Source organism: Myxocyprinus asiaticus, chromosome 17 (assembly GCF_019703515.2).
Source record: "Myxocyprinus asiaticus isolate MX2 ecotype Aquarium Trade chromosome 17, UBuf_Myxa_2, whole genome shotgun sequence".
In the NCBI taxonomy this organism is placed as follows: Eukaryota; Metazoa; Chordata; class Actinopteri; order Cypriniformes; family Catostomidae; genus Myxocyprinus; species Myxocyprinus asiaticus.
The window spans coordinates 30,003,978-30,024,514 of NC_059360.1; the positions used below are offsets into that span (position 1 = coordinate 30,003,978).

The 20,537-nt window shown below is 39.2% G+C and overlaps 1 protein-coding gene, 1 long non-coding RNA gene and 1 pseudogene across 3 annotated transcripts; 1 reads left to right on the forward strand and 2 right to left on the reverse strand.

Moving 5' to 3' along the window:
• The first annotated feature begins 42 nt into the window (after positions 1–42).
• On the forward strand, positions 43–2,699 carry LOC127455541 (uncharacterized). Its single transcript, XR_007899688.1, has 3 exons — positions 43–209; positions 680–1,458; positions 2,566–2,699. It is a non-coding gene; the product is annotated as an uncharacterized LOC127455541 (long non-coding RNA).
• LOC127455532 (L-threonine 3-dehydrogenase, mitochondrial-like) lies at positions 1,466–13,509 on the reverse strand. 2 transcript variants are annotated; one of them, XM_051723513.1, is made up of 9 exons: positions 13,387–13,509; positions 13,013–13,176; positions 9,126–9,168; positions 8,653–8,723; positions 8,233–8,382; positions 7,900–8,072; positions 5,226–5,316; positions 4,784–5,016; positions 1,466–2,727 (listed from the first exon to the last, which is right to left on the reverse strand). In XM_051723513.1, the coding sequence occupies exons 2-9, from the start codon at positions 13,161–13,163 to the stop codon at positions 2,560–2,562; spliced, it is 1,080 nt and encodes a 359-aa protein (XP_051579473.1). In that variant the 5' UTR covers positions 13,164–13,176; positions 13,387–13,509; the 3' UTR covers positions 1,466–2,559. The 2 variants fall into 2 exon arrangements, with proteins under 2 accessions (XP_051579473.1, XP_051579472.1); XM_051723512.1 differs by having other exon boundaries at positions 4,747–5,016.
• A 618-nt stretch (positions 13,510–14,127) lies between these two features.
• Positions 14,128–20,537, reverse strand: LOC127454957 (myotubularin-related protein 9-like; annotated as a pseudogene).

Here is a 20,537-nt window from a genome sequence, read left to right on the forward strand (position 1 = left end):
TTCCGGAGATTTTGAGCGGCCATGTGACCGGACTAGGGGCGATTCAAATCGAAAGTGATCATCCCTAAAAAAAAAAAGGAAAAAAAGAAAAGAAAGCGATCATCCCTATGCCCTACTCACTACGAAGGACAGAGCTCTTGATGTGGGCACTCTGAAGGGAGCATTACATTACAGTTTGAATGTAGCCGTCACTAAAAGTCTTGTAAAAGGTCCCTTTGTGAAATGTTTTTACTTTCTTTTGTTTGGAACGACGTGGCGTCCCCTTCGATGTGTTTTGAATAATGTTTTTATTGCATACTGTTGTTGTCCAATAACTTATGTTGTTGTTTTTTTTTTTCCTTAATATTTCTGGTTCATTGATGCAATTAAGAAATTATCAGATCACTTTTAATCTGTGACAACAGCCATGGTTAAATTTCAAAGCTATTATTACCTACACATTTATCATTTTATCATTGTGGTGAGATAGACCATCTATACGATCCTATTGTTTTTACTTGCTTCAAAATGCTCTGAATTCAGTTGAAGAACAGCAACCGGTAGCAAGATACCCCTTAAGTTAAGAAAACCCTTACATAGCCTTCCAATTCTAACTGAGAATTTGTTTGTCTTTTTTTTATTATTTATTTTTTTCATCCCCTTTTCTTCCAATTTGGAATGCCCAATTCCCACTACTTAGTAGGTCCTCCTGGTGGCGCGGTTACTCACCTCAATCCGGGTGGCGGAGGACAAGTCCCAGTTGCCTCCAATTCTGAGACTGTCAATCTGCGCATTTTATCATGTGGCTCGTTATGCATGACACTGCGGAGACTCGCAGCATGTGGAGACTCATGCTACTCTCTGCGATCCATGCGCAACTTACCATGCGCCCCATTGAGAGCGAGAACCACTAATCGTGACCACAAGGAGGTTACCCATGTGACTCTACCCTCCCTAGCAACAGGGCCAATTTGGTTGCTTAGGAGACCTGGCTGGGGTCACTCAGCACACCCTGGATTCTAATTCGCGACTCCAGGGGTGGTAGTCAGCGTCAATACTCGATGAGCTACCCAAAAATCACATAAAGGTAGCATAAAAGTAATCCATAAGACTCCAGTGGTTAAATCCATGTCTTCAGAAGCGATATGATAGGTGTGGGAGAGAAACAGATAAATTTTTTCTTTCTATAAATCTCCACTTTCCCTTTCACATTCTGAACATGAAAGTGGAGATTTATAGTAAAAAGGGATTTAAATACTTATATTTTTCTCACCCAAAGTGATTGAATCACTTCAGAAGACATATATTACACCACTGGGGTCACATGGATAATTTCATGCTGCCTTTATGTCATTTTTGGATCTTCAAAGGTCTGGTTACCATTCACTTGCATTGAAAGAATCTATGGAGCTGAGATATTCTTCTAAAAATCTTTGTGTTCAGCAGAAGAAAGTCATACACATCTTAGATGACATGAGGGTGAGTAAATGATGAGAGGATTTCAATTTTGGGGTGAACTATCCCTTTAGCGGTTTCTTGCAACTGGGCCAAGGATTTTAGAATGTTACATTTCTGAATCAACAATGTTGTTCCATTGTTTTAACTTGCTTCCTTCTACTCCTCTCCTTCTTATGTTTCCTGTCTATTTATTTATTTGTTTATTTTCTGTTTCATATATTGTTTACTTGTTTTCCAACAAAAACATGATTCATTTTACAGCAACACTGAAAAGATTCACAAAGTCTATGCTATATTAAAGCAATTTATTTAACATGCACTGTAATTTTCCACCAGTTCTGAATTAGACAATTTAAAAACTTTTGAGGTTATATAATGCAGAAAATTAAGGCAGACAACACAATATGCATTTGTTTTGAATCACACCCTTTTTAGGAAGTAATTCTACATTGTGTCTATTTAAAAGTAATTTTTCAATTGTCTTTAGAAGGCAAAATAAGACTTTTTGACTTTCAGGCAAAAAACAAAAACAAATCAAAAACTTATTCTATGCATATTCTATTGTAAATAGGCCTCTTTGGCTCTCATCACAGTTTATAATAATAACACATCAGCAATGCTGAGTGATTAAGTTTTTATTTCACACCACTAAACTATGCATTGAGAATCCAGACCCTGTCATCACAGCTAAATACAGAGGCCTCTAAATGATAAAGCCTAGAGAAATGTGGGTTTAACCAAACCCCAGACTCAATCAACTGTGATTTTCACTCTTTCCAGCCAACTTCAGGAAGGCACTGTCATCTTTTGATTCATACTAAAGCTATTAGTGGTTTAAAACCTTTTCTGCTCATGTCTGTGTTCACATTAATACAGTCTCTTCACTTCCTAATGCACACAATGCATAGAGTGGTCTAGAGCACTAATGACCCTTTTCACTAAAGTGAAAAAAGACAAATTGTTTTTCTTCACAAGCATAAGTTTGTGGAGGACTGTCAGTGTTAACAGCTCTCTTATTATCTCATGGAGTTTCCTGCACTAAAAAAAAACCAGCTCCCCATTTAAGATGAATGAGTTTAGAAATGTAGTTGGCAGAGGGATCCAGAATACTAGTGATCTGTGTTACAGCCCTTCAGAGGACCTGCTAGCTGACAGGTAGCCCTGCATTGGTTCTCTTTTCATGGATAGAGGCCAGCATGTCTGTGACCAGCTCTGACAGACTGTATGCAGGCTTCCAGCCCCAATCCTGACGTGCATTAGAGTCATCAATTCGCACTGGCCAGCTGTCTGCTACAGAAGGAATATAACATTTAATGAACACTTCATCATTCTATGAATATTGTTGTATTTTTGGATGTAAACAGTTGTAAGGCTTTTAGATACACTGTTGTGACGAGGAGGAGGGCATGGGCGGGCTGTGAGGCTGTACAGCCGGCACTGAATCAGCTGATCAGCAAGAGCTGGAAACGGCAGTTACAGAGAGAGAGAGAAACACACGCGGCCGCGCTGCATGTGTGTTCATCTTATGTTTTCTGTTGTTTTAAGTTAATTTATAACATTAAACTTTACGTTGACTGTTCAGCCAGTTCCCGCTTCCTCCTTGCCTGTCCTTATACTGTTACAGTGGTGCCAAAACCCGGAAGGGAGGAGGGATGCGCTGTCACGGAGTCCTCGCGCTGCCATCCGCCAGGGGAGCAGCCACGGTCGTCTGCCTGGGGACGGAGGGGTCACTGCCGGCCACCGAGAGCCGGAGGAACCGCTGCCATCCGCCGAAGAAGAGGAGGAGCTGTTCTGTCCGCAAGGGGCCGGAGGACTCGCTGCCATCCACCGGGGGAGGAGTGAGCTGGCGTCCGACAGAGGGCGGAGGAGCGGTTGAGGACCTGGCAACAGCGCATCTGGAAGCCGGCAAGCAAGTTCTTTCTCTCTCCTCTCTCTCTGTGTGTCTCCGCTCGCCCTTTCCCTCTCCCCACACCTCCCCTCATCTCTCCCCCAGGTTCACAGGAGGCAGGGTGGACCGCCGGCTGACAGAACGGCTGGAAGGGCAGCGTCTCTCCTCCAGAGATAGGGGAGAGTTAGTCAGACCGGTGGCGCCCTGGCCTGAATCAGGCAGGGGAGGAGTGTGACGAGGAGTAGGGCATGGCCAGGCCGTGAGGCTGCACGGCCGGCGCTGAATCAGCAGGAGAGCGAGATAACGGGGAGCCGGAGACACCAGTTGGGTCGAGAGAGAGAATGAGAGACGCACACGGCCGCACTGCATGTGTGTCTGTGTTTGTTTGTTTTAAGTTAAGTTTGACATTAAAACTTTATCTTTACTGTTCAGCCGGTTCCCGCCTCCTCCTTGCCCATCCTTGAACTGTTACAACTGTATTTGTAGTCATTCTAAAAAATATTTTGTTTGCAAAACTGTTTAAAACCACACAGTCTCATCAACTGTCTCACACTACTGACAAAATGTGTAATGTATAATTTCTGCACCACAAACAGATTAGAAATTTTTTTTTCAAACAGGTTTCTCAAACACTTCCTCTGTGTTCATCTGCAATTTGTCATAGCTGGGATAGAGAGAGTATTTTAATATCACCTTTGAAGCTGTGTAATTTTTTCGATGTTAAAATTCTCTCTCACATCCCAGCTTAATATGCAGAGACAAATATAATTAAACCATTCAAACGTTGATTTCCCCGAAAAGTGCAAACACTGTGCCTCTGTGGTGCCTTGACACATTCATCTGTTTGTTTGAGCAGACCTGCCAACATGACAAAGCAACATTAGCCACGTTTCCACTATCAGGCCAAATGAGGGCATCCTAGTGCATGCCAGGGCCAGTTGCATTCCCACTGTCACTTCCTGGGATTCATTGTGCCTCCTCAAGGCTTCCGCGGGCCTACGGCAAATGGCCATTGGCTCGCCGATTACCCTTGGGCCAAAAAAGGTAAACTGGGGATTGAGGCAGAGTTTAGCTGAGTCAGGTCAGAGGTGACCATTAAGGGTGGGTTTTAGGGCAACACTGCAAGGCTATTGGCCCGATGGTGGGAACGCAGATCAATTTTGGTCTCGCAGCTCGAGGTCCAAGGCTATTGGCCCAGGCTGACCAGTTGATAGCCCTGGCTCGCACTGGCCCAATAGTGAAAAAGCAGATTAACTAAGCCAGCGCATGAGTTTGGGGTGTTTTTGGAAATCTGTTTGAATTTTGTATTTTGTTTTTCAATTCCGTTTGGTGTTACAGAAATTACACAGCTTTTAATTTCTTCATTCATTTATTAACTCGTGCATTTTTTCATCTGATACTGTCACTCATGCATTTATTACCAATAGTCTGCCGAATGGTATCAGGATTGTACATGACCCTCAGGTGGGGCAGGTGTTTGCGGATCTCTTCTGCCACTTCCTCAGGTGTAAAGCTCATGGCTGCAATGTTGTAAGTACGTAGAGACAGTCTGCTTTCAGGGGCCTGCATGAACTCTATGGTGGCCCTGTGGCAGTCATAGATGTACATCATGGGAAGCCGAGTGTTGGCACGCAAGTTACATTCATGGTGGCCTGTGCTGAGGGCATCATGAAAGATCTGGACAGCATAGTCTGAATGGAGATAGGACGAATATGATTATATAGGCACGATTTTGTGCGTTTTTGTATATTTATTATTATTAATGTGATTACTGTGTTTGGGAGCGAATACATAACAAATTCAAGAGTGAGTGGAGGAATGGAGAAGTGTGTGTTTACTGTATGTAGAACTGAAGATGACTGTGTGTCTTTAAGTGAGGAAATGAATGGTGGCTGGTTACCAGTAGTGCCTCCACCTGTCTTGGTGTTGGCAGAGACAACTCCGGGATATCGCAAGCATCGGAAATCCAGACCGTATTTATGGTGGAGATACTGATCCAATCAGAACACAGTTTGGATGTTGGCATATCATAATAACATATCACCATTAGAATTCTAATATTAATAGTTTTGTAATATTGACACAAACAGAGGCCCCAAAAATTATTTGGACACTTAAGTCCCTCACAGAATGTATGAATTTTAAGGTATTTGTTAAAATAAATATTAAGTGGCATCTGCAACTGATGCTATGTCTCTTTCTTAGAACTAACTTCACTTTTGCAGTTACTTTTGACCAACTGGTCCTAAAGTCATTTTTAGTAGATTTACAAAGTGACCTTAAGTTCACACAGTTGTACTAACAGAGTAACCACATGTGTAGTTCAGCACATTAAAGGAATAGTTCACCCAAAAATAAATTCTTTCATCATATACTCACCCTCATGCCATCTCAGATGTGTATGATTTTCTTTCTTCTGCAGAACACAAATGAAGATTTTAGAAGAATATTTCAGCTCTGTAGGTCCATACAATGCAAGTAAATGGGTACCAAAAGCTCCAAAAGGACATAAAGGCAGAATAAAATAATACAACTCCAGTGGTTAATATTAAAGTCCTTTTTACTATCAATCTCCACTTTCTTCTTCTTTTTACTAGCATTCTCTGTGCATATCACCACCTACTGGGCAGGGAGGAGAATTTGTATTAAAAAAGGACTTAAATATTGATCTGTTTCTCATCCACACCTACCATATCACTTCTGAAGATATGTATTTAACCTATGAAGTCTTTATATGCTTTTTGGACCTTCACATTTCTGGCCACCATTCACTTGCATTGTATGGACCTACAGAGCTGAAATCTTCTTCTAAAAATCTTTGTGTTCTGCAGAAGAAAGATAGTCATACACTTCTGGGATGACATGAGCGTAAGTAAATAATGAGAGAATTGACATTTTTGGTTGAACTATGTCTTTAACTATGGACATTTCTGCTTGGATGGTTTGAGTCATACCTCATTGGCAGATCTTTCAAGGTCTCCTGGAGAGGAGAGGTGTCTAAGTCACACCTACTGACCACTGGTGTTCCTCAAGGATCGGTTCTTGGACCCCTCCTCTTCTTGATGTACACAAAATCACTTGGACCGATCATTGAGGCACATGACTTTTCTTACTACTGCTATGCAGCTCTACCTGTCATTCCAACCTTATGATCCTACTGTCTCAGCTCGTATCTCTGCCTGCCTCTCAGATATTTTGGCCTGGATGAAGGGATGCCATTTTCAGCTCAACCATGCCAAGATAGAACTCCTCTTGATCTGAGCCAACTCATCTGTTGACCACAACCTCACTATTCATCTTGGTTCAGCTACACTAACACCAACCAGAACAGCTTGGAACCTGGGAATGGTGGTAGATGACCAGCTTAATTTTACCACCAACCGCCTGGTCTTGCAGATTCATGCTTTACAAAATCAGGAAAATTAGACCTTTTCTGTCTGAATATGCTGCACAGCTCCTGGCCAAGCTCTGGTTATTTTAAGACTGGACTACTGTGATGCTTGGTTGGCTGGCCTCCCAGCTAACACAATTAAACCACTACAGATGATCCAGAGTGCAGCAGAACGTCTGGTCTTCAATCAACCAAAAAGGGCTCATGTCACTCCGCTCTTTATTTCACTTCACTGGCTACCTGTAGCTTCCTGCATCAAATTTAAGGCTTTGACTCTGGTCTTCAGGACAGCCAATGGAACTACTACTTCAATTCACTTCTACATTCACTTACTATGCTCCAACTCGCTCTCTGTGGTCTATGAATGAGTGGTGGCTTGTGGTCCCATCACAAAATGGCTCCAAGTCTATTTCACGATCGTTCACTTTCTCTGTTCCACTGTGGTGGAATGAGCTTCCAACCATCACACGATCTGCTGATACCATCTCCATATTCAAGAACCAGCTGAAAACACATCTGTTCCACGAGCACTTAACCATTCCACACTAATTGCACTTACTATTGAACTTGCACTTACTGGACAAAAAAAACAACAACAAAAAAAAAACCACTCCTCTGTCTCTTTCTCCTGCGCTAGCACCTATGCTACTCCAGAAACCTTGAAAACTTGGCAGTACAACACTGTAGATGTTGTTGAACTTTGTATGTCAAATTGCTTGCTATGTTCCTCATTTGTAAGTTGCTTTGGATAAAAGCGTCTGCTAAATGACTAAATGTAAATGTAAATTTCCACTAGGTTTGACAACCAGAAAGTGTCTAAATACTTTTGTCTCAATTTTGAACAATACAGAATCTATTGTTTTATAATTTAATAAATTAATTTTTAAATATTTTGCACGAAAAGTGTAATTTTGCTGTCTTTCAAATAAATGCCACTTGATTTGATTTATTTTATATAATGTGAAGACATTCATTCATCTTTAGGTGTGGCTTTAGTGTCCATTTGGGGCCAGTTTATGTGTCCCATGTTATAAAGAGTTCACATCAAGCTAATTAAGGCTTAGTGGAGTGATCGTAACTCAAAATGACATTTTACAAAAGCTGAAGTCAGATATACGGAATACTTATCAATAATTTCCCCAGACTAACTAGAACATAAGTGGCAAAAAACATAAATCTTTACTTCCCCCATCAGCTCTGCATGGACTTTGGAAACTCCATAAATGGTGCGAGGTCTCTGTATACAGAGATCAGGAGCCGGGTCACGGGGAGATGAAGGGCCGAATGCTCCAATGGTACTGGGCACAAACAGTCGCAAGCAGTTCTCCAGAGCAAGATCTAACACATTATGCAGACCTAAAGAAAGAAAAGTGGAGGGACAAGAGAGGAGATCAGGACAGGAGCAACAAGAGTAGGAGAGAATGTGGGATGTCAGGGATATTGGAAACCTAGAGTTGTAAATTACTTTAGCTATGTCGCATAAATGCTTAAAACATGTGTGACTGAGTTTTCCCACCTGTGATGTTGATGGTGCGGGCGAGAGCTACATTAGCTTCCCCAACTGCACTAAGCAATGCACTGTAATGCACCAGCCAGGTGATTCTGTTATTTACAACTAGCTCCCTCAGGTTTTTATAGTCCAGCACGTCAGCGTACACAAACGGACCTGTGAGGAGAATCACGTCAGACGTTGGATGTTAAATGAGAGCTTTAGTGACAGACTACTTAAGACAATTAAAGGGGCCAAAGAGGTCGCAACGTACTTGGAAAGCTGAAATTGGAGATCCACATGAACTCCAATAAATGAACTAGAACTCTAACTGTAAACTTTAACAGCCAGTTTTATAGCACCTGACTCTCCATGGGGCTCTATATATGTTGAATCTGATGTAACCTCCTACCCATATCAGAGTCTTATATCTGAGAGTCAACATACCCATCTCACAAACCTCAGCGGGAGGCCTCCTAATGTCCGACAGAATGACATTTTCCTTGCCATACTGCTGCCTAATATAAAAGGAATTAAATATGATAAAATGGCAAGCAATTACTGACTAAATGTGAATATGAATATATATATCTAGACAATTGCTACAACAGTGGATCCTCATTTTTTCTATTATAAACAAGTTAAATGAAAGATGAAATTCCATGGAATAAATGTACAGTATATGGCAGACTGTTTCTGCTGATATTTACCTGACAGAGGGGAAAAAAAGTAAAAAAATGTAAATTGGGTTACATTTACACAACAAATACTGTATACAGTATATGCACAAAAAAGAAAAAAGAAAATATCTAATCTATGCAAAGTGTTATAAACAGTCTGTTCACACAGCTGGCACTTTTTATTTTTTATTTCCCCACACAGCAGGAGAAATGCTGAATCTTTCAGAGCTGTTCACTAACCTCAGCATTTGAGCCAGTCCAACTCCAAGCTGTCCCAGACCACCTTTAAACAAGATAAATCACTTTCAACAAAGAAAGGAGCTAAAACATATTAAAGCAACAAGCATCCTAAAACCAGCAACTTCAGCACCCACCAATCAATGTCATGTATGAGTTGCCAAGAAAGCCAAATAAGTGTTCTAAATATGATTGGAAAAAAATATTACTTGAATATATATATATATATATATATACAGGTGCATCTCAATAAATTAGAATGTCGTGAAAAAGTTCATTTATTTCAGTAATTCAACTCAAATTGTGAAACTCGTGTATTAAATAAATTCAATGCACACAGACTGAAGTAGTTTAAGTCTTTGGTTCTTTTAATTGTGATGATTTTGGCTCACATTTAACAAAAACCCACCAATTCACTATCTCAAAAAATTAGAATACATCATAAGACCAATAAAAAAAACATTTTTAGTGAATTGTTGGCCTTCTGGAAAGTATGTTCATTTACTGTATATGTACTCAATACTTGGTAGGGGCTCCTTTTGCTTTAATTACTGCCTCAATTCGGCGTGGCATGGAGGTGATCAGTTTGTGGCACTGCTGAGGTGGTATGGAAGCCCAGGTTTCTTTGACAGTGGCCTTCAGCTCATCTGCATTTTTTGGTCTCTTGTTTCTCATTTTCCTCTTGACAATACCCCATAGATTCTCTATGGGGTTCAGGTCTGGTGAGTTTGCTGGCCAGTCAAGCACACCAACACCATGGTCATTTAACCAACTTTTGGTGCTTTTGGCAGTGTGGGCAGGTGCCAAATCCTGCTGGAAAATGAAATCAGCATCTTTAAAAAGCTGGTCAGCAGAAGGAAGCATGAAGTGCTCCAAAATTTCTTGGTAAACGGGTGCAGTGACTTTGGTTTTCAAAAAACACAATGGACCAACACCAGCAGATGACATTGCACCCCAAATCATCACAGACTGTGGAAACTTAAGACTGGACTTCAAGCAACTTGGGCTATGAGCTTCTCCACCCTTCCTCCAGACTCTAGGACCTTGGTTTCCAAATGAAATACAAAACTTGCTCTCATCTGAAAAGAGGACTTTGGACCACTGGGCAACAGTCCAGTTCTTCTTCTCCTTAGCCCAGGTAAGACGCCTTTGACGTTGTCTGTGGTTCAGGAGTGGCTTAACAAGAGGAATACGACAACTGTAGCCAAATTCCTTGACACGTCTGTGTGTGGTGGCTCTTGATGCCTTGACCCCAGCCTCAGTCCATTCCTTGTGAAGTTCACCCAAATTCTTGAATCGATTTTGCTTGACAATCATAAGGCTGCGGTTCTCTCGGTTGGTTGTGCATCTTTTTCTTCCACACTTTTTCCTTCCACTCAACTTTCTGTTAACATGCTTGGATACAGCACTCTGTGAACAGCCAGCTTCTTTGGCAATGAATGTTTGTGGCTTACCCTCCTTGTGAAGGGTGTCAATGATTGTCTTCTGGACAACTGTCAGATCAGCAGTCTTCCCCATGATTGTGTGGCCTAGTGAACCAAACTGAGAGACCATTTTGAAGGCTCAGGAAACCTTTGCAGGTGTTTTGAGTTGATTAGCTGTTTGGCATGTCACCATATTCTAATTTTTTGAGATAGTGAATTGGTGGGTTTTTGTTAAATGTGAGCCAAAATCATCACAATTAAAAGAACCAAAGACTTAAACTACTTCAGTCTGTGTACATTGAATTTATTTAATACACGAGTTTCACAATTTGAGTTGAATTACTGAAATAAATGAACTTTTCCATGACATTCTAATTTATTGAGATGCACCTGTATATCTTTTTATTTTAAAATAACACAACCTTATGATGGAGGTCAGAATAGAATGAACAGTGACATAGAACATGATACCACACTATATGACTGCGGTACATCATCAAACAACACAACAAAAATGCAGTTCAGATTACAGTGACAACTGATGTTTAAGACAAAAAAATAGGTACTACGGCAAATAAAAAGAATTTGGTGGACGCTAAGAACACTGAAAAAAAGGAAAGCAGCTCTATTGAAAATAATAAACCAGTACATTTGAAATCAACTTAATACATTTATGTTTCAGATGAGAACAAAATTATATTGTGTAAAGTCCAAGTGATATTCAACACAGTCATCAAAAAGTGATATGATCACATTGTTATGAAATGTTCGAATGGGTTCATCAATATTTGTTGCATCAATGTGTTTCTCAAGCCGAGCAGGGGATTTCCAGTCTCCAGTATGCTTTGCATGGGACTGGACTGAGAGAGGAAACTTTAAAATTAAGTGTTATTTTAATGTATTTTGATGCAAAATGAAACAAGTAGGAGACTTGTTAGTGTTTAAAGGAATATTTTGGGTTCAATACAAGTTAATGCTCAATCGACAGCATTTGAGGTATAATGTTGATTACCACAATAAATTATTTTGATTTGTCCGTCATTTTCTTTAAAAAAGCAAAAATCGAAGTTACAGTAAGGCACTTAAAAAGGAAGTGAATGAGGCCAATTTTTGGAGTGTTTAAAGGCAGAAATGTGAAGCCTATAATTTTATAAAAGCACATGCATTAATTCTTCTGTAAAGTTGTTTAAAATTTAATTTTTACAGTCATTTTAGGGTTTTAGGGTTTGTAGACATTACATCGTCATGGCAACGAAGTTGTAAAATTGGATATAACTTTACACAGAAAAGGTTAGTAAACGATTTTATTATACTAAAATCATGTTAACACACATATTGTTTATGTCTTGTGGCTGTACTTTTGAAATAGTGAGTATTTTAATGTTTAAAGATTGGCTCCATTCACTTCCATTGTAAGAACCTCACTGGAACTTTGATTTTTGCTTTTTTTTTTAAAAGAAAAGGAGGAGCAAGTCAAAATAAATTTTTGTAGTAATCAATATTATGCCACAAATGCTGTCGATTGAGCTTAAATTAACTGATTGAGCCCGGAATATTCCTAACGTTCTGTTGGGATTTTGAGGAGTTTCTGTAATGTTTAACTTTTTTTAAGGTTACCATTGTGGAGAAGAGTGGAGCTAATGGTTAGATCGAGGTTTGGCACATTACCATTGAGAAATCAGTGTGTATAGCTTTTCTCATGAGGCATATACTGAGAGATCATCAGTTTAATGACTGATCTGGGATCTGTAAACTCTCAGCAGCACTATACCTGTTCTATAGAACAAAAACATACAGTATATTAGACATCTGTATTTCTTGCTAGTTAGAAACAAGCTGCATGATTCAATAGATTTATTTTAACAGATCAAATTCAAGTTAGGTTAAGTCAATTACTTTAGGTTTTTGATACACAAAGTATTTTAGTAGAGCCTACGTTTTAATTTCATATCAAATAAACTAATTTTGATTGTGTGAAACCAATGTCCACAATTGAAATAAGTTAAACCAACGATTTTTTTGGGTGTGAACCCAGATGTTCTATATTTGTTATTCACGTGCTGCACGTGCAAATGTAGTATATTTGTTTATTATAGAAGACTGAAAAGCGGACAAATGTCTATGACAGTTTCATAAACAGACGTTTAAGTAACTTTGAAATAGATTCCGTGATTGTTATTGTCCAGACATTTTTCAGCTCCACTTCGACTCAAAATCCATTTACTCACTCTTTACACGCAACTGCACAGAAACAAAACAGCCGCGCGCTCCATTGTGCGCACGCGGAGCACTTTTAACACTGTATTACCAACCTATTGTCCTGGAACTCAATAGAATTGTCTCTTACTGTACAAGGCACTTAAAACAAGCACAGAATACGTGATGGAGCTGATATTCCACCAAAACATTAGAGTTTGAGCTTAGGTTTGCCATACGTTATTTAGACAGTTGTAAAACAGATAGCACCTGTGATGAGGGCGCGAGGCCTGTCTGTGGGAGGCTCGGAGGATTCATCATCGTTCTGCCATCGGCTGATCTGACGCGGCGACAAGCTCATGCCACGGACCGACCAACCTTTACACAGAGAGCGGACACAAACCCGAACACCTGACAGCATGCCGTCTCTCGGTCTGTTTAATAAAAATAAATCAGACATCAAACCGAATCTAAAATAAACGGTACAGAGAAGCACATATTAATCATAAGAACAATTTTATCTTCATTTTCCTATTGTTAATAGTTAAAACTGACATAAAGGGTAAGACGTAATTTTACATTTTAAAGAGGAAGTTCATTAATACAGGATCGATAGTTAAAGAGGTTCGCGCACACCATCTCACCTTCTCAAACGTGTCCTGCACCAAAATCACAACATTGCTGTGGCGTATCCGGAGTTGAAAAATTAACTAAGTAAATAGTGCTAATAAGAGGGAATTTCATGGTATTTAACCTTTAGAATTAAGAGATTACTTTCCGATTGGTTATCGCGGGAGCGAATCGAATGCCCATTGGATAAACAAGTGGTCGGAGCGGTGAATGCTGGGAAATGTAGTTTTAATTGTATCTTTCTGAGCTGTGTTAGTGCATGCGGTCGCGTGTTAATAACTACGGTGTCCATAGCGCTACAAGAGGCCAAACTTGCTGACAGGCAGCGGATTTATATTGTGTGGTTAGTTTAGCTGAGCTGGGGCTTTACTCTGAGGATTTCATTGGCCAGTGAGATGTTATTGTTTGTTTGTTGTGTAAGATAATTTAACCCAGGTCATTAACTATAAAGGAAATCTGTCTCATAACACATAACTTAGCATAATGTTGTTGAAATAGCAAAAGTTATCTGTTCATAGATATTAATTAAATAACTGAGACAAATGACCAGTGACACATATTGCTATTTAATTGTTCATGCTGGTTCAACTTCAGGTAGTTCTTCAGACAATAACAAACTTCTCACATTCACCCAATTCAACATTCAGCTGTCTGTAACAGTGTGTAAAAGGTTTAAATGTTACATTTAACATAAACATGTAAATTCAACACACATAGTGCTGCACAGTAAATAAAACTGGGCAATCATTGATGCTGTCTAATGTAGAAGATACTCTGGAAAAAGTGGAAACCTGCTATTGTTACTGTAAATAGTCAAAAAAATACTAATAGACAGTCTGCCCAAAAACACTTCAACAAACACACCTGTTTAGGGCTGTTTATTAGTATAACATTTTTTTCATAATCCTAAAATGTCACTTCCAAAAACATTTGACTGAGAATGAAATCCTTGTTGCAAACACATATTTTGTGAAACCTGTTCTTGAGTAGGAAAAATACATAATTATTTGAAACAATTTTCTTTTTCTGGAATGTTTTTAAACATTTTCTTGAGATTTTAGATCATATTATATTTTATATATAATATATATATATATATAATATATAGAACCGTCATGTTGTAACAACACATGTGGTCATCATAATGGTTATGCTTGAAGTTCAGACAGAATGCAGTCATTACAGTTGAAGTCAACATACACATTAGCCAAATACATTTAAACTCCAATTCCTGACATTTAATCGTAGAAAACATTCCCTGTCTTAGGTCAGTTAGGATCACTATTTTAAGAATGTGAAATGTCAGAATAATAGTAGAGAGAATAATTTATTTCAGCTTTTATTTGTTTCATCACATTCCCAGTGGGTCAGAAGTTTACATACACTTTGTTAGGATTTGGTAGCATTGCCTTTAAATTGTTTAAATAGCCTTCCACAAGATTCTCACAATAAGTTGCTGGAATTTTGGCCCGTTCCTCCAGACAGAACTGGTGTAACTGAGTCAGGTTTTTAGACCTCCTTGCTCGCACACGCTTTTTCAGTTCTGCCCACAAATCGGATTGAGGTCAGGGCTTTGTGATGGCCACTCCAGTACCTTGACTTTGTTGTTCTTAAGCCATTTTGCCACAACTTTGGGGGTATGCTTGGGGTCATTGTCCATTTGGAAAACCCATTTAACTTCCTGGCTGATGTCTTGAGATGTTGCTTCAATATATCCACAATTTTCCTTCCACATGATGCCATCTATTTTGTGAAGTGCACCAGCCCCTTCTGCAGCAAAGCACCCCCACAACATGATGCCGCCACCCCCATTCTTTACGGTTAGGATGGTGTTCTTCGGCTTGCAAGCTTCACTCTTTTTCCTCCAAACATAACGATGGTCATTATGGCCAAACAGTTCAATTTATGTTTCATCAGACCAGAGGACATTTCTCCAAAAAGTAAGATCTTTATCCCCATGTACACCTGCAAACTGTAGTCTGGCATTTTTATGGCGGTTTTGGAGCAGTGGCTTCTTTCTTGCTGAGCAGCCTTTCAGGATATGTCGATATAGGACTCGTTTTACTGTGGATATAGATACTTGTCTACCTGTTTCCTCCAGCATCTTCACAAGGTCCTTTGCTGTTGTTCTGGGATTGATTTGCACTTTTCGCACCAAACTACATTCATCCCATGGTGTTTATATTTGCATACTATTGTTTGTACAGATGAACGTGGTACAATCAGGCATTTGGAAATTGCTCCCAAGGATGAACCAAACTTGTGGAGGTCCACAATTTTTTTTTCTGAGGTCTTGGCTGATTTCTTTTATTTCCCCATGATGTCAAGCAAAGAGGCACTGAGTTTGAAGGTAGGCTTCAAAATACATCCACATGTACACCTCCAGTTGACTCCAATTAGCTTATCAGAAGCTAATTGTCTAATTGAGTAAAGGCTTGACATCATTTTCTGGAATTTTCCAAGCTGCTTAAAGGCACAGTTAACTTAGTGTATGTGAACTTCTGACCCACTGGAATTGTGATATAGTCAATTAAAAGTGAAACAATCTGTCTGTAAACAATTGTTGGGCAAATTACTTATGTCATGCACAAAGTTGATGTCCTAAAGGACTTGCCAAAATTATAGTTTGCTAATATGAAATCTGTGGAGTGGTTAAAAAATTAGTTTTAATGACTTCAACCTAAGTGTATGTAAACTTCTGAGTTCAACTGTATGTCTGATCTTTAATTCGCAGCATGTCTGCCCAGATCGCACATGTACATCTCCGAGATGTCTGTTTTAAATCTTTTCACCTGGAAAGCATCACAATCTAATTAACATCTGCTAAACATCTTAAAACACTCTAAATCATAAACATCTCAAAAACATCTGCTAAATGTCTTATTGACCTCCAAGACATACTTATTGGCATATGTCTTTTAGAAGTATTGCAGATGAGCATACAACTTTAAAAATACGTCTTCCAGATATAAACACACACATCAAATAGACGTCAGGGTGATTACTCTTGATTGTACAGATCTGATAGGTTTTTAATGGCAGTATGTCTGATTGTCAGAGACGAACTGGCAGAGACTAATTTCATGTAACCTTTTTCCAAGACAGACCAGAGCACAGAGTAGTCTACTGTGCTCTGAGGTTTTGAGGTCAGATTTTAGATGGCAAGTAACAGGCTTTAAAATGGTTTTTTACACCAAGAGGTCACAAGATAGTAAGCTCATCCATGAGTTTCTTAAAAAGGAGCCAAGGTTTCACAATGTGTACTGAGGGTGTTATAGGTCCGGTCTGGTCCACTGCTCTCATGTTACTCCTTCACTATGCTCCACAGCTCTTCTCAAGCTTCCTCCATATTCTGAGCATACTCAGTCCATCTGAGGAACAACCCTACCCACAATCCCATCACATTAAGAATGAAAGTGTACAGTATAAGTACAGTTTTCTGATTTAAAAAAAAAAAAAAAAAAAAAAAAAAAACGTTCTGAAATGTGTCAGGCTACATTTCATAACACAACACAACTACACGTTGCATTCTCAATGTTGCCACAAGGGGCGCTATATCGAGTTTATTCTGAACTGTCTGCTTTGTGAGTTTTCACTTTCAACTGGACTGGTGAAACAGTTTAAAGAGAATATTGCTACATGCAAAAATTTAGGCTATATAAAATGTCCTTTTTACAAGTCATTGTCTGGAAAGCTCCTGCTCCAATAATCTATTGTAATAAAATTATTTATTACATTTAACCTGTCATAGTTTCATCAAACAAACTAGTTTTCTACAAAATCTCATGATCCAGTGTTATGCTCCAGAATAGAAAGGTGAAAGAATCACCATCCATTACATTTACACCTATTAATATAGCACTATCCGCACTGCAGCTGTAGCTTTGTTTTTCAGTTTAAATATTGGGTTAATGACATTGTGGACTCACCTGTCCATAGCTGTAAGGACTGAGGATGCACTGAAGGCCAAATGGCTAGCTCAGTGTGTTCATACAGTGGGTTGAGGTACTGCTCTCCATTACCAGGCCTCAATAGGGACTGAAGCAAACAGTGTGTGTTCTCTTTCACTCCTAAAGCACATCTGATTAATGAAAGCATGAACAATGATGTATTAGAGAAGGAATAGGAATTAGATTTTATATACAATGGCATATATAAAAAACAAATGCAATTAAAAAGTTCTAATATATTTGTTAGTTTAAAATGAATGTATCAGGAGACACAGTACTGATAAACTGAAAGTGGCTTAAAAAATAAAAAAAACGACTACAATCCAAAAGGTGTGAAAAATTTAAAACCAAGTAACGTTAAATGACAAAAAAAAAGAAAAAAAAAAGAACACAAAATATTTAAGTTTCTATGATATTTCTAGGTCACTAATCAAATAAGCAAAATTGTGGCATTGACTGTGTTAAGTCCTTTGTACAAAAGGTCAGGTTAAGATGTCTCCTTAAGATGAATCTCTTATGTTGTATCCTTCCTCAAAGTTGCATTGGATAAAAGTGTCTGCTAAATTAATAAATGCAAATGTGAAAATGTAAATGTCAGATTCCCTTCACTGTACAAAGCCTGCAAATGTAACATGCAGTTGTTACCCTGTGGATGTATTTGGATGTACTTGATCAAACCTTAAAAATAACCTAATGTACTCAGTTTAACTTTGTTTTTTTACTTGAATTAAACTGATTAATTTAGATACTACCACATGAAGCACATTTTTAGGTTACCTTACCAAACATTTTAAAGGGATAGTTCACCCCAAAATAAAAATTCTCTCATCATTTATTCACCTTCATCGCATCCCAGATGTCTATGATTTTCTTTTTTCTGCTTAACACAATGAAGATTATTAGAAGAATATATCAGCTCTGAAGGTTCTCACAATGCAAGTGAATGGTGGCTAGAACTTTGAAGGTCCTAAAAAGCAGATAAAGGGAGTATAAATGTAATTCATTTGACTCCAGTGGTTAAATCCATATCTTTAGAAGTCATTTGATAGGTGTGGGTGAGAAACAGATCATAGAAAATAAATTCTCCCTGCCCAGCAGGTGGCAATATGCACAAAGTAAGCGAACTGCCAAAAACAAAAGAAGAAAGGACTTAAATAGTAAAAAAAGGACTTAAATATTGATCTGTTTCTCACCCACACCTATCATATCGCTTCTGAAGACAAGCATTTCCACCAGTGGGCTGAACGGTATTGAGCATGGTACGGAAAGGTTACAGTAGCATTTCCATTTGAGGACAGTTCGGCATGGCACGATTATAAACCGTTCTCGGCCCAGAATTCTCGGCACGGTTAGCTAACTGTACTCATATAATACTTAAATGAAATATATCATATAAATATTTTGTCAATAAATATCCTTTTTAGCTAGTCTGGGAACTTTTACCTTTCTGCATGTTCATGTCCAGTGGCAAACACAAGCCCTGAGCAAATGATGGTAAACCTCACGTCTTTTTCTCTTTACTTTTCTTTTTGCAACATGGTCCGTGTGCTGTTTGTTAATAGAGTAAAAGCAGTCCTAAAGACCGTAATATGCAATCATCCTCTATACCGCACCAGTGGCACCGCACTTGTTCCAATGTTTACCTCTCATGCCATCAACAAAATACAGATCTGTAGCGCCTCACAGTGGAAAAAGAAACCTTAACCGGTCCAGGTGGATCAGCACGGAACGGTACAATTTTCCCGTGGTGGAAAAGCGGCTTTTGATTTAACCACTGGAGTCATATGAATTACTTTTATGCTGCCTTTATGTGCTTTTTGGACCTTCAAAATTTGGTACCCATTCACTTGCATTGTATGGACCTACAGAGCTGAGATATTCTTCTAAAAATCTTTTTTTTTTTTTTTCAGCAGAAAAAAAGTCATACAAATCTGGAATGGCATGAGGGTGAGCAAATGATGAGATAATTTTCATTTGTTGCTGAACAATCACTTTAAAAATGTTGCTAGTACTGAAGCATACAAGAATCTTTTTGGAACATTCGCAAATGTAACGTATCATCTGGTTTTGCACAAACTTGTGGAGTCCATGCAGTGGCGGTTCTAGCTTGTATGGCACCCTGGGCGAAACCCACCCGTTTGTGTGGGTGCCTCGTGCTGCCCCCGCAAGATGCTGCCGCCCCCCCGCAACGGCACATGTCGCCCATGCCTAAATCCGCTACCGAGTCCATGCCACCTTGAGTGCATTCTGTCATTAAAGCAAAAGGAAGACATACCAAATACTAAGAATCATGTTAATTTTTCAATTCAACTTTTCCCTTAAATTGTTATGCTGTTAATATAATTTTTAATGAAAAAAAAAAAAAAAACATTACAAAAAATGCAAAATAGGAGCATTTTCATAAGGGCCGAAACATACTCTAAACAAGTACAAAAACACAGACGCAGCAAAGCAAGCTCGATTTCACATGTCGTTGGGTTCTGAAATGTGTCAGATCGCGTTAACCTGACAGCATGTTGGCATTTGGGTGGCCAAGCGCTTGCATCTGCGTTTACATACAGTCGCTAACAGTATTATTGTTTAAAAAAAAAACAAGTGCCATATAGAAATGAGCTGAGCTCACCTCTCGTGCTCGCTGTTACACAGAAAGGTGCCGTAGTCAGATGCATAAACCTCTTGTGCCAATCGGAGCAGCAGGGCCTCACTAAACTCCAGTGCCAGCGGAAACTGACGCCACAATTGCCACACACAGTCGAGCAGCAAGAGGAAGAATGGGCATTCCAGCTTCAGACGGGCATGAGAGTAGGCCGAAAGAGCACAATGCTGCTGAAATGGGTGTCCAGCCTGAGACGAAACAAACATACAGTTTACAACTCATCAACTTCAAGACCAACAGATCGTAGCGTGTGTACTTTAGTATATAAGTGTTTTTGTTTTGTCATTATGCATAGATAAGCTTATATTCAAAAACTACAGCCAAACAAACTGAGCTCTGTCCAGCACACACAATGTGACAGATAAACATACAAGCATACGCATAAACACATATTCACCTGTATCCATTCCCTCTCCAGCAGGCAAAGAAAGCCACTGAGAGTTCTAGAGGTGGGATCTAGTATAAGCTGAGCCAATGAGCTCACCAGCAGTGTGCAGTCTGTCCAGAGCCAGACCAGAGCAATACATCTCAAAGCCATGCATGAGAACAGAGTGACCAT

Excerpts from the sequence above, each read along its gene's own strand:
- LOC127455532 (XM_051723512.1), bottom strand. The coding sequence starts at position 13,163 with ATGCTGTCAGGTGTTCGGGTTTGTGTCCGCTCTCTGTGTAAAGGTTGG. Across the intron at positions 9,169-13,012 it reads GCCTCGCGCCCTCATCACAG|GTGGTCTGGGACAGCTTGGA; the intron begins GTGCTATCTGTT and ends TCTTGTTTAAAG. Across the intron at positions 8,073-8,232 it reads CCGCACCATCAACATCACAG|GTCTGCATAATGTGTTAGAT; the intron begins GTGGGAAAACTC and ends TTCTTTCTTTAG.